At 41.9% G+C, this 13,275-nt stretch overlaps 1 protein-coding gene across 2 annotated transcripts in view; it reads left to right on the plus strand.

Moving 5' to 3' along the window:
* igf2bp2a (insulin-like growth factor 2 mRNA binding protein 2a) overlaps positions 1-13,275 on the plus strand; it is a 50,824-nt gene that overhangs the window by 28,295 nt on the left and 9,254 nt on the right. For both annotated transcript variants that reach the window (XM_056429701.1, XM_056429711.1), the window contains exons 3-9: positions 1,285-1,333; positions 3,743-3,794; positions 5,877-5,940; positions 7,036-7,326; positions 7,757-7,891; positions 10,259-10,381; positions 12,088-12,223. In XM_056429701.1, coding sequence (XP_056285676.1) covers positions 1,285-1,333; positions 3,743-3,794; positions 5,877-5,940; positions 7,036-7,326; positions 7,757-7,891; positions 10,259-10,381; positions 12,088-12,223 — 850 coding nt within the window. The remainder of the gene's footprint in view (positions 1-1,284; positions 1,334-3,742; positions 3,795-5,876; positions 5,941-7,035; positions 7,327-7,756; positions 7,892-10,258; positions 10,382-12,087; positions 12,224-13,275) is intronic.

Consider the following 13,275-nt stretch of genomic DNA (forward strand, 5'->3'; position numbering starts at 1 on the left):
GTGCATTTAATGCAGAGCAAAGATACAGGAACTAACTCAGCGTTTTATTCTTGCATCTGTGCGTTTATGTCTCCGGTAGAGAATCCTGCTGAACTTAGATCCACCTCCCTTTTTTATTATTACCTTTTCTCCTCCACTTTATTTCTGTTCTCCGTCCTCCAGTCTCGCTCCTGTAATTCCGCATAATTGTCCTTAAATCCTTTGGGATACATTTGCTCAGCAGTGTGACTTTTTCTCCGCCAGCCTCTCTGCTTTCTTAAATCAGCAGCTCTCATTGCGGAGCTGGACTCTCTCCGGTTAATGTGGTTGTTAACAGCCTGTGGTCTGCAGGCGGTGAGTGTGGCTGCGCTGTTTGAGCCGACACGCTCACAAGAGAGAGTGGAAGCTTGTGTGGAAGGTCCGGATCCAGAATGACTGGCCGGAGAGGGACGCTGTCGCATTTGTACCCCCAGATTTCTGCCTTCTATCACTGAAGTGTTTTAATAAAGTAAAGTAAGTTGTGGTTCAACCAACCTTGTTCAAATTATTTTCGTCACGTCAGCTCAGGATTTGATCATCTTTGTTGTCAATTGCATATCAAATCCGCTCAGCTGACAGGCTACAGAAAAGTAAGGTTTCATGGAAATTGATGTCATTTAGATTTTTAAGAAAATAAATGAAAATCTTGTTTATTTGTTGATATGAGTATTTTGGGTTACTTTCTTTTGTTGCCTAATCTAAACACAAAATAATTAACTGAGACCTCATCTTCAATTGATTTTTCCTTGTGTAAAATTCCAGCATTTTTAATCAATCTGGGAATTGTGTGACTTGATTTTGGTGTATTATTTTTGACTGGTAACACTTATTATGACTTATATGTCTATAATGCATTCTAAACAATACTAATGCAGTATGATCGGCTGATATCATGTATACTTATTATTATACAAACCTACACACCTACACACCTACATACCTACACACCTACACACCTACATGCATACACACCTACACACCTACACACCTACATACATACACACCTACACATCCTTCAGCAGCTTTGGGTGTTTTACAAGGTAAAGATGACACTAACTGTGAGTGCACTGCTCTGACTCTGCACTTCTGCCCTCTTCACTGAAACATCTGCTTCTCAGCTGTTGAATGTCTATCAGTATATGAATATACTATATATGAGTTTGTCTTTTCTCTACCCAACACAACCGATGACTGTACCCCTCAATTTTAAGAGTGTGTGGTTCAGGTCTGTTAAATCAACTTTGTCTATGTCTCTCATCTCTGCAGAAGTCGGAAGATCCAGATCCGGAACATTCCCCCTCATCTACAGTGGGAGGTCAGTTGTGCATGCATGCATGTGTGTGTGTGTGTGTGTGTGTGTGTGTGTGTGTGTGTGTGTGTGTGTGTGAGTGGAGCACCAGGTAGCACACAAACCAGTCTCCCCACCCTGAGTCACCAGCTTTTATAGTACAGAGTATTTGGGTGCATGTTGGCTTCTATCTACTTCAGTGTTTGTTACTTTTTGATTGAGACTGTCTGTGCATCAATATCTGAAACCTTACATTTCTCAGGGTTGCGGTTATATATACATATATATATATATCCAGGTTATCTAAACTCTCTGAGAAAGCTAATACTTCTCAGATCACTAAGGAATGTACAAATATCCACATTAATGTTTCACATATGTGTAGTAAATGAGTAAACCCTTCCCTAATTTCAGATACTCTATCCAGGCAGAGCTTTATGGATGTATCTATCTATCTATCGATCTATCTAATCTATATATACATTTCAAATATAAGGTTTTATGAACTTACTTAACTCCTCAGTTAGTATAATCTCGGAAACAGTGCTATAGACATCTAATCACAGGCAAGCAAACATATTATTTATAAAAAATTTCAAAGGGATTTTGAGCGAGTCTCTTAAGTTCTGTTTGCTTCCACTTGCTACATTGAGGGCGGCTGTAGCTCAGTAGGGTCCTGCAACCCCAAGGTCGTCAGTTCGATCCCCGCTCTCCCCATTAGTTGCAAGTCAAATTGTCCATGAGCAAGGCACTGAACCCCCAGTTGCTCCCCGGGTGCATCACTGCAGCCCACTGCTCCTTAATAACTAAGGATGGGTTAACCCTCCTGTTATGTTCGTTTCTTACATACAGCCGTAATGTTCCCGGGTCAATTTGACCCGGTTAATGTTGTATCATCCAAAAGTGGTCAGAAACCAAAACATTCTAAAAACTCTAGTTTGTACCTCATCACCAACAACATTACTAACAATTAAATCAGTTTTTAGTGGAATTGAGTTCTTTACCCCTCCATAGATCAGAGTTCAATCAGGAGCACTCACTCGTTTTAATGAAAAATACATGTTCAAACAATTTTTTAGGTACATTGAAAAAATCTAAATCTAAATTGCATTAGTCTACCATAACATGTATTTTCTCCTAAATTATATTTGCATTTTGTACATTTTTTTCTTTCATGGGGTGATGTAGATAAATAGAGATGAGACACCTGTGCTGTTCAGGGTCATAATGACCCGCCCACTAAAAATCAAGCCAAATGAGTCATAAAGGATTTGTATTGAAAGTAAACGTTAGTTATGTTTATTTTTAGTGTTAAGATGCATAAATTATATGATAAAAGATGACCAAAGGCCAGCACACAGTCATCCTCTTGGTGCAGTCGTATGTATCTGCAGAGTGTAATGTTGTAGGACTTCTCAGCAACCATTTTGTATATTTGGCCCCTCCCCTGATACGTGTGCGTGGAGTTTTCCCGCAGGGAAAAATAAAGGTTCCCGTCAAAATAGTATCTGTATTTCTCTCACAGGTGCGGTCGTTAGAAAGTGTGTGTGTGTGGGTCTGAGATTGGGATGAGACAGGGTGTGTGTCTCTCCCAGTCAGACAGACAGTATATTAGAAGTACTATAGGCCTACGACATATGTATTAGTTGAGACATGAAAGAAACCCTCACATTAGTGTCCCATGTCCAATAAAGGTGTATTTAGGGGGAAAGTTAGAAGATGATAAACATTATTTGTTCTGTAATGTGTGCTTCTCATGTAGGGTGATGGGCACATAGCAGGATAGAGATGGTTTCCATAACAACCACCTGATTCTTTTGTTTGAAGTTTGAAATGTGTACAACTTTATATATGGGGTTGTGAACGGGGTGTGTGTGTGCTTATGTGTGTGTGTGTGTTGGTGTCTGTGCACGTGTGTGTTAGTGTGTGTGTTGGTGTGAGTGTGTGTGTTGAAACTTGGTGGGAGGGAGTAAGAAAGACTGCCCTACATTTACAAAGAAAGAAATAGTCTAAACGTGACTCTTTTGGTGACTTTTAGCCTTCACTTTCACAGCCGGGTCAAATTGACCCGGGAACATCATCTCTGTTATATAAACCTGCAGGGGGGGGGTTGCAAATACATGATATTTTTTTGGTATTTTCTTTAATGTTGATTACACTAAATAAGGTAAGCAGAAGAAGTTTTATACAGAAAAAGTACTTAGAAGTATTTTTCCTAGATTTTCAAACTTTGAAACGGGTCAATTTGACCCGCAACATAACAGGAGGGTTAAGTGCAGAGAATACATTTTGTTGCCTGTGTACCTGTACTCTGTGAAATGACAATAGATCGGATCCAATTTGCCCGATCATTGGCCCACAAAAGCAGCAGAAGTGTGTGTGTGTTTTCAGTGTCTGTAGTTGTGTTTCTAACGCATGCTTTCGTTCCTTCCTTAGGTTTTGGACGGCCTTCTAGCTCAGTATGGAACTGTAGAAAATGTGGAACAAGGTACAGAACTCCTCTTCTCCTTGCTTTCTTCATATCACATCATCATCAGCTAGTGAGAGTGTGCTCACCTGTGTGCGCGCATAGAGACGATCAATATCAGATCGGTCAAGTACGCAAAGGCGCGAAGTAACACAAGTGGCATTACGCATTGTTGATTATGTTCGCGCATGCGTACCTGCGTACCAGTTATGTGCACCCCTGTTAATAATAAGCACTGTGTATTGTCACCGGTCCTTGGTCTCAGTGTATGGATTAAAGTGGGCAGTCATGACAGACGTTCAGCAGTAAAGTATCTAGCAATATATATATATACAGTATATATATATATACAAAACAGATGCTCATGCTAACATGTACGGACATAAACACGTATATATATATATTATATATAAATACTTGTTTATGTCCGTATATATATATATATATATATATATGTACATGTTTATGTCCGTTAGCATGAGCATCTGTTTTGTTTTCACAGACTCACACACACACACACACACACAAAGCAGTCAAAGCAGCCAACTCCAACTCCAACCCACTGTATTCACGACAGGTGCTAAAAGAAAACACAGCAGAGAAATGACTCCACTCAGAGTTTCCCAGACGCCGGTGTGAAACGTCCCCCTTCATCTGTGCCGCAGCATTTCATTCTTCCTTTTCAGTCCAGCGCCAGCACAGTAGTCGTGCACGATCTGCGCTTCCAGAGCCACGTGTCTGTCCCCGTGGTTGTCGCTTTCTGCGTCTGTCCAACTTCCTGTCTGTCTATCACTCTTTTCCTCTGCCCACGTCCGTGCGCTCTGGTTACGAGGAGAGGCTTTGGAGGAGTCCCGTGGTCTTGTGTGGCAATTGTAAAGGCCGCCTGTGGTGGGGCGGGGCAGAGCTGGCTGTGAACGATGGGGCCGGGCAACATGCCAGGCTCGGCCCACTCACTCTCTCTAAGCCAGCTGGGCACTCTCACTGATTTTAACTGTTCAAAAGCTGCTGTCCACCAGCACGCTCAACGGTTTGGAAGTTTCCGTTTTCACTGACAGGGAGACTCGATCTGATTTAGATTTTGATGACTTAAAAATCAAATACTTCCACTTTAAAACATTTGTTTCACTATTACGATAGCTCGCGTGTCTTTTTTCAGAGAAATCTAAAGCATCTGTTGAGGATGTTTTCTCGAGCAGGCTGTGGTATCATTCCTGACCATCAAAGACTTCTTTGTTGACTCATTTTGACATTTTACAGTTACACAAACCGAGATTTTTCATTGACGTAGCAGAGACGTCGGTGTCTCCTCTGACGGAGGACTTGGTAGACCAAAAGGCATTTCTTTAAAAATACATATTTTTGGTGATGTGCTTATTTTTATCACACTACTCAGCTTTTAGTTATTGGCAGTCCAGTCTGATTATATACTATTTACCATATCATAAGGGTGACACAAAGCTAGAAAGTCTCGAAATTGAGAAGCTGAAACTGGGAAATGTTATTAATTTTGACTTGAAAATGTATTTCAATTATTAATTGATTAATATGATTGCCAATAAATTATCTGTCAATCAATTAATTTATGAATTCACTCATTGTGAGCTTGTTCTAAAATTGCATGCGCTGTACTGTGGACACCTGAGTCAAAGTCAGTCCACAGTTTAATCATTTAAAGCATGTGTGGTCGCAGTGGTAATCAAACCCATAACCGCGGCAGACTCAGCTGTGAGCAGCAGTGCAGAGCCACATGTCTTCCCAAGGTGTGACCCAGCGGTTACCCTTTATCACCGATAACTGGCTTTGTTTAGGCTGTCGTGTCTAACTTAAGTCTGTTATTGTGCAAGTGGCAGAGAGCCGATTGTGTTTCACAGCTCCCGTCCGTAGAGGCAGCTGCTTGGTCTGGAGGGAAGCCAGTGGGGGGATGGCTGTAAGGGGTTCACACAGAGGAGAGACTCTTTGGGTCACGGCAGAAACCTGAACACGTGTCTGACTCACCTATACAGCAACAACAAAGACCTACTGTTGGCATGTGTGAATGTGGCCCGCACGTTTGTTAACTTCCTCTTGTGCTTCTCTCTCTCTCTCTCTCTGTCTCTTTCATAGTGAACACGGACACAGAAACAGCGGTGGTGAATGTTACGTACTCAACCAAGGAGGAAGCGAAAGAGTAAGCAGCGCAAATAATGACTAATTCAGCCAGTCACTAAGAGCGAGGCTTGCGATGTGCCTGTGTGTGCACAGACACGCAGCATTGTTTACCTGTCTGTGTCCTCTGTGTGCACCTGGAGAATTAAAAAGAACATCCACAAGGAGCAGGGTCAAGTCATTCAGCACTAATCAAACACGGTGACACCCAAAGGAAGTTGCTTCTTAGTTTATGGTTAAATGACGGCAGAAAGAAAACAGCAGTGGGTGCAACTTCTATGAGAGCGTACATCCACATGAAGCTGAATGTCATTTGTCCTCTCCATGCCAGTCCTCTGTTCACATTTTATCACCAAAGAACCCTTTTATAATGGTGCCCACAGTGGCAGAATCTTAAAAATTGGGCTTTTCAGTGTGTGAAGGTAAAATATATGTCAGGGAGGATAAATAGATGGTGAGTATGTCTGTATTAAAACACAGAATAGGTGGTCGCAGAGAGAAGGAAGAGACGTTATTCAACTGAAATCGATAAAATTAACACTGCATGTCCAAGGAAGCTATTCCAGTGAGACTCAGCCACTTATATGTATGTATGCAGCTATCATTCATGTTATTTAATACAACTTTTCCAACTATGACAAGTCAAAATGTCAATAGCGAAGAAAGAAAAGGTCTAACGAGCTGAGACCCAGGAGACAAACTGGGCTGCGTCAGTGCCGTTCCTTACCAGATGTTTTGCTGTCATGTGCTGTTTACTTGTTTGATGAAAAAGGGAGCGAAGAGGAAGAGGAAGTGCTGTTTTCCTCTCGTTGGGAGGCTTCAGTGTCGATGCAAAACTTGAGAAAGTTCCCTGAAGCGCTCGTTATTTTGACATGTGAACTGAATTTTAGTGAGTTTAGTCTTACTTTCTCTTCCAGCTTTGCATCTTGCAGGTGATTATCTCAAAGGAAGGAGGTAGCATCATCTACACATGTAGTTCAAAGCAAGTTTATCATGAGAAGTTAGCTTTTGGCATATCACATTATTAAATATAGTAACTCAATATAAAAACTCAATATTGACAATGAGACCAATCGTTTTATTGTTATCTCTTCATCTCTCCTGTTCCTCCCCCTAGAGCTATTGAGAAGTTAACGGGACACCAGTTCGACGACTACTCTTTCCAGGTGTCATATATTGTGGACATGGATGCTGCTCCGCCCGACCAGGCTCCCCGCACCAGGCGTGGCGGGCGGTCGTCCCGGGAACAGGGCAACTCTCAGCCCGGGCCCTCAGGAGACTTTGGCGGTCCACGCACCAGACAACACGACTTTCCTCTGCGCATGCTCGTGCCGACTCAGTTTGTGGGAGCCATCATCGGCAAGGAGGGCCTCACCATCAAGAATGTCACCAAACAGACACAGTCCAAGTACGCTTATGAACTGGCCTGCTGGCTGCTATTTTTGGGTTTCCTGTTTTTTATATAGGATTTTATTAACTTCTCAAACAGCTCTGCTCTTATTTGGCTTGGGCCTTGAATGAATTGGGCATTTTGGCACTGTTTTATTCAAGCTTGCATTTGAAAACCAATAGTTTGCGAAAATATCCAAGATAGCGCACAATAAAATAAAAGCTTTAAGTTGTCCGATTTTGGAAATGAGAAGCCCAAATTATCCATGGCATGTTTACGGTCACCGTATATTTTTCTTTTGTGAATCAAACAACAACTCTTCAATTGTTTCCCTTCTTTTTAACACCTGAAATTGTTTTTTAAAATCGCATTCACCGCCGACATAATTATTAATTTATACAGAATGCAAGTCGATGTGACTCTGATTGTCTGTCTCTCCCTGTCTCAGAGTGGACATTCATCGGAAGGAAAATGCAGGTGCGGCAGAGAAGCCCATCACCATCCACTCAACTCCCGATGGCTGCTCCTCCGCCTGTCGCATGATCCTGGACATCATGCAGAAGGAAGCCAGCGAGACCAAGACGTGAGTCGGCCATTTCACAGGCACAAACATGCATGAACACATGTAGATGTTGCTTATGCAGAGCATGTACACGCGCCCGCAGAGAGCCACAATGTCTGCAGGGCTGTAATCTTATCCTTTAACCTGCCTGTACACCTTTTAATCTCACTGTTTATTCTCTGGCTTGGACCAGTGACACAGTAAACACAGTGCACACGACACACTCACTTAGGCTCTCTCGGAATCACAGCTCAGCTTTGAAGAAACAACGCCAACTTGTCTAATTGAGCGTGACACTTTTAACAAGAAACTGCACCTTTCAAACTATTGGATTTTAGCATCAACACCTAGCTTGTGGTCCATATTCTGTTTGGAGGTGCTCTGTTTGTCGAGGCTGCACGGCTTTACGTTGACCCCTGTGTTTGAAATGTAAGGACTTGATCTTACATTCAGAAAAATACATTTGCACTCATTTAAATACCAACATGTTGCCACAGACTTGCATTTCTTGGAAACGTTATTCTTGAATTTGCAGTCAAAAGATATTTATTTTGTAGGTTGTTTCCCGTGCCCAGTGTTTTTCTATCCTATTGAACAGAGAATATTTGAGCATTGATGAGACACATATTTGATACTTCCTGCCTCTCTCCTGACATCTAGAGGAAGTCTTAAATCTTCTTGTTCTTTTGATTGTACTGTCAGAGGAACAGTTTGACATTTTGAGAAATATATGGAAACAGCTAGTCTTCTTATATGTCTCGTTTGTTTCATCTGCAGAAAACTGAAATACGATTCACTGTTTCCTGGTTTAATTAGCCGTGCCGAGTTACCTGTGTTTCCCTGTTTCCAGCCTTTGCGCTACACTAAACTAATCAGATACTGGCTGTAGCTCCCTATTTGCTGCACAGAGTGATATCGATCTTCTCATTTAATTTTCAGCAACACATTTAGAAATTAACACTTCACCTCGACGGGCTCACGTTCTATAATTGTGCGTGTAAGAAGTCCCAACGCCCAGTGAAACCCGAACTACTAAACCTGGTCTCTAAACGCACAACATTGTCATCTCTCCTTACTTGGCCCTCAGCTCACCCTAATTCCACTTTAGAGCAAAGATCAACGCTTACAGATTATTACACACACATACACACACACACACACACACACACACACACCGCCATAAAAGAAAGCCCTTACCCTCCACAACCTAAATTCACACTAACATCTCACAATTGTCCCACCAAACAGAAACATAGATCATACAGAATGTAAACTCCTCCTGTCTCAATATTTAATCCCATTTACGCACACAGACACATCGACTTGGTTGTTTTTGTAACAAGTAATGTTTTATTTTCAGAGTCTGTTATTTTCTATTAAACTCTTGAAAGTATCTTTGCGAGAAACATGTAATGTAATAAGGTCTGAGAGCCTACATGCTTTCGTTAGTTGTATTGCGTTTTAAAGCATTTCCAGATACATTTATTCGAAATAAAAGTTGCATTTATCCCAATAACATATTGAATCAGAATTATTATTTTATAAACAAATCTTCAGACATTCAGCGTCTACAAAACAATTCACAAATCACTGGACAAAAAACATTTAATATTAAATAATGGAAAAATCAGAACCACTAATAGTCCAGGCTTCTGAGACAAAATTAGAGACATTCATTATCCAAACCACTTATCCATCAAACTCTGGAAAATCATTATAATTTGTGCAACACAATTCCACTAAATTACATGGTTTACACCATCTGTTTTTCTCCTGCATATTGTTTTTACTCTACCAACCTCAACAGTAAGAGGAATTTCTCAACTGTGACTGAAGATAAACCTTTGACACCGCATTAAGTGCTTGATATTGGATTTGACAAGCGGCATTATTTTTTATACAACTTTATTATTCTGTGTTCACATGCGTGAAACAGATGTGGACTGCAGCACATTTTTAGCTGATCATTTGGGTTTCTAGCCTGTTCTTCTCTTTTCCTCCTATTACCAGAAGCTGTGGTTGTTGCAAAAGTAGTTTGTTTAATTAGCTGCAGTGAATACTGTCTTCTTGCTCCAGGAAACATTTGGGTGCATGTGGACAAAAACTCTTCAGGAAAATGGGTTGAATTGATCTTCTTTCTTGTAAAAGCAAATCTGTAAAAGACATAAAGGAATAATTGCTCACACATCACTAAATAAATAGCTCACGTCTTAGCATAGTGCCTCATACTTTCACCAGCTGGTCAGCTGTCAGGATTCCTGTTCATCCTCATCACATCAAGACACATCTCACACCACATCAGTGACACTCAGCGACACTTATCTTCTATTGTCTTACCTGATTGTCTGTGTGTGTGTGTGTGTTTTCTTATTTATTTTTGATGTGTAGGACGGAGGACATCCCTCTGAAGATCCTCGCCCACAACAGCCTTGTGGGCCGGCTGATTGGGAAGGAGGGCCGCAACCTGAAGAAGATCGAGGAGGAGACAGGGACCAAGATTGCCATCTCCTCGTAAGTCGCCTCTCCCGCTGCTCCCGCCCTCTTCTTTTCACACACGCCTAGTGATCTCTCACGCACACACACACACACTGGAGTATTTGAACACTTTGCAGTGAGAGCTTGTGTGATTGTGTCATTTTGGCAGAGCAGCAATTTGTGACTGCTATCAGGCAGCGATTCCAACTTCTTGGCGCCACACCTTTCTATAATCGTGCTCATTAGCCACTTGGCATGTGATTTCACTGAACTGATTTGTTTGAGACCAAATGTGAAGAGTTGCTTTCACTCCAGATCATATTAGAGAGGTGGTGATTACACCCCGTTTAACAGGCCGTGCTCATCGACCTCTGTTCATTTAGGGCTAATGAATTGCTCAGTCTCTGTGAGCTCTGAGGACCTAATGAGCCCAGAAGGAGAGAGATGAAGAGAGAAGGAGAGGGCCCCTTTAAAAAGAGGCAAACAGCACATTCAATCTGTATCGGTAATGTTATTGTAGCTTCCTCCACGTCCACACCGATGAGAGAAAAGATTGGTTCTGCTTTAGAGGCACAAATTCGTTATTGTTCACACAACCTCCAGGCTTTATAGAGCGGTCGCCTATTTGAGGCATCTAACAATGGATGAAGTTTTGCGGCGCTATTTTCTCAGTTGTGATGCGGTCCGCTCAAGTGCTGTATAAGTGTCTTGTAAAGATGAGAAAAAGGAAACTTGGTAAGATGTTACCAGATCCAAATGAACGACAAGAAAAATAGTTTCTGAATCAACCTCTTTCTGACCTAAATGATGGATGACTGGTTTGATTTCAGACAGATTGGTTATTATTTGGCACAACACGTTACGATTAAGTTACATATCTTGCTGCAGTGCAGGGGATAGATGAATCCATTTCATCTGTTCTCATGTGTGTCACTGCACTAATATCCACATCCTGACCTTGAGAAGGTCAAAGTAGCTGTTTGATAGGGCGATCCTCCGAGCCTTCACATAAAGATGTGTTTAATCAGAACTACAGGACTAAAACTAAAAGAGAGTTGTATTATGTATTCTGTCCATCTGTATCTTTGAAGGAGTATTATCATCTTAGTCTGTAGAAGGACAAATTGATGAGATAGGGTTCAAAAGATGTCTGTGTCTCCCAGACAGTAAATATATTTATTTAATTAAGGGATCTTGTAAGTTGTGCCGACATCTAAGTTGTTAATTACGGCTGTGATAGTCTAATTTTTCTGAATGCTGTCTCTGATGTCTTCTTCGGTGTCCTCCAACTTTATTGAAATGCAACACTAAATTGCTTGTTAGTGTTGCACCCTTGAAAAGAACTCTTCAGGAAAACGTTGTTCTTCTTCTTTAGCAACATTTATTCAACACAATTCCCGGTTAAAGCAATACACACTGTTTCTCTTCAGCCGGCTTCCCGCACCTGCTAAACACACGCCCCCTTCTTAAAGAGACAGCGAGCACAACGAGCTCAACGAGCATGAAATAACATTTCAGGGCGCTACATTAGCTCGCAAAGAATGTCTTTTTTTGATGGTGATGACACAGCCTTCAACAACAGTACTGAAGTTAGATAAACACAAAGACAGGAAATGCAATTAAAACCAGCTCAGTCAACTCTGAGGAAATGGTGAGCAGATTGTGAGTGTTCGTGTGCTCTGTATTTTTAGTTCCACATACATATTGTTATGTTCATGTGAGTGTGTGATACTCTCTTGCAGGTTACAAGACTTAACCATTTACAACCCTGAGAGGACCATCATGGTGAAGGGCAGCTTGGAGGCGAGTTGTAAAGCCGAGATGGAGATCATGAAGAAACTGAGGGAAGCCTACGAGAATGACATCGCTGCTATAAACGTAAGCCGAGTTTAAAGGTTACCATCTGCCGGCCTCTTGAACATTCACTGTTTGTGTGTGTGTGTGTGTGGTTATGATCTCAGGTTGACTCACATAGACTGACAGGTGAACAGCGTAGTGATGATATACAGCAGGATGATGTCGCCTCCACTTTCAGTACATGTTACCTCCAGCATGAGTAACACCCGCTGGTGTCTCCTTGGTAAATGGATAACAGTGAACGATAGCGGAATAGCTCATCAGTGAGTGTTTGGCGACAGCGTACTAGTGTGTGTGTGCGTGTGTGTGTGTGTGTGTGTGTGTGCCTATTCCATGTAGCCTCTGACTCACGCTCACGTCCCCGCTGTGTGTGTCTGTGTTCCTGCTGTAACACACTGCTTTTCCCAGCATCCATCTGATATCTGTAGGCCGCTCTCTCACCCTGCTCCTCTCTCGCACTGCCCCGATGACATCACCAGTGCTACAGCCGGACAGAGAGGTCAACCTCAGAGGAGGAGAGATCGTGATGATATCTCACGCTGACACAAAGATGACTACTGTATTCACTGTGATGATGCTATTCATGATGAGCAGCAGTTGCTCGGAATTGATGTCCAAGTGTCTGCTTCTGTTCTCCGACGTTAAGATCGGACAATTGTTGGCGCAGAAATAATCATCAAGAAGTATCACGCTGCACACAGTTGAATTGTACTGGCATGGGAGAGCAGATCTGGCACCTGTCATCCTGAGCATGGACTCCAGTAATCAGTGAGGGCCATCTAGTGAGACACTGTGGATATTACACAAAGCACACTGGAGTGGAAGGAGACCACGTGGAACAGACATGAAAACCCCAAAAGCTGAATATTTTTGCCCTGCCATCACGACGGCATGCAACCCTGTTTTCGATGTTGCATTCTTTACTCGTAGTCAAGTTGCTTTTAAACATTTTTTTTTCATCTTATGAATTGGGCTCGTATTTTTCATCCATTAAAGACCACTTAGTCCTTCACTTTATCTGATACATGGTTTTTCCAGGAAAGTGACACAATACACAAATAAAATACACTTAA

The sequence above is a fragment of the Pseudoliparis swirei genome, chromosome 2 (genome assembly GCF_029220125.1).
Source record: "Pseudoliparis swirei isolate HS2019 ecotype Mariana Trench chromosome 2, NWPU_hadal_v1, whole genome shotgun sequence".
NCBI classification, from domain to species: domain Eukaryota; kingdom Metazoa; phylum Chordata; class Actinopteri; order Perciformes; family Liparidae; genus Pseudoliparis; species Pseudoliparis swirei.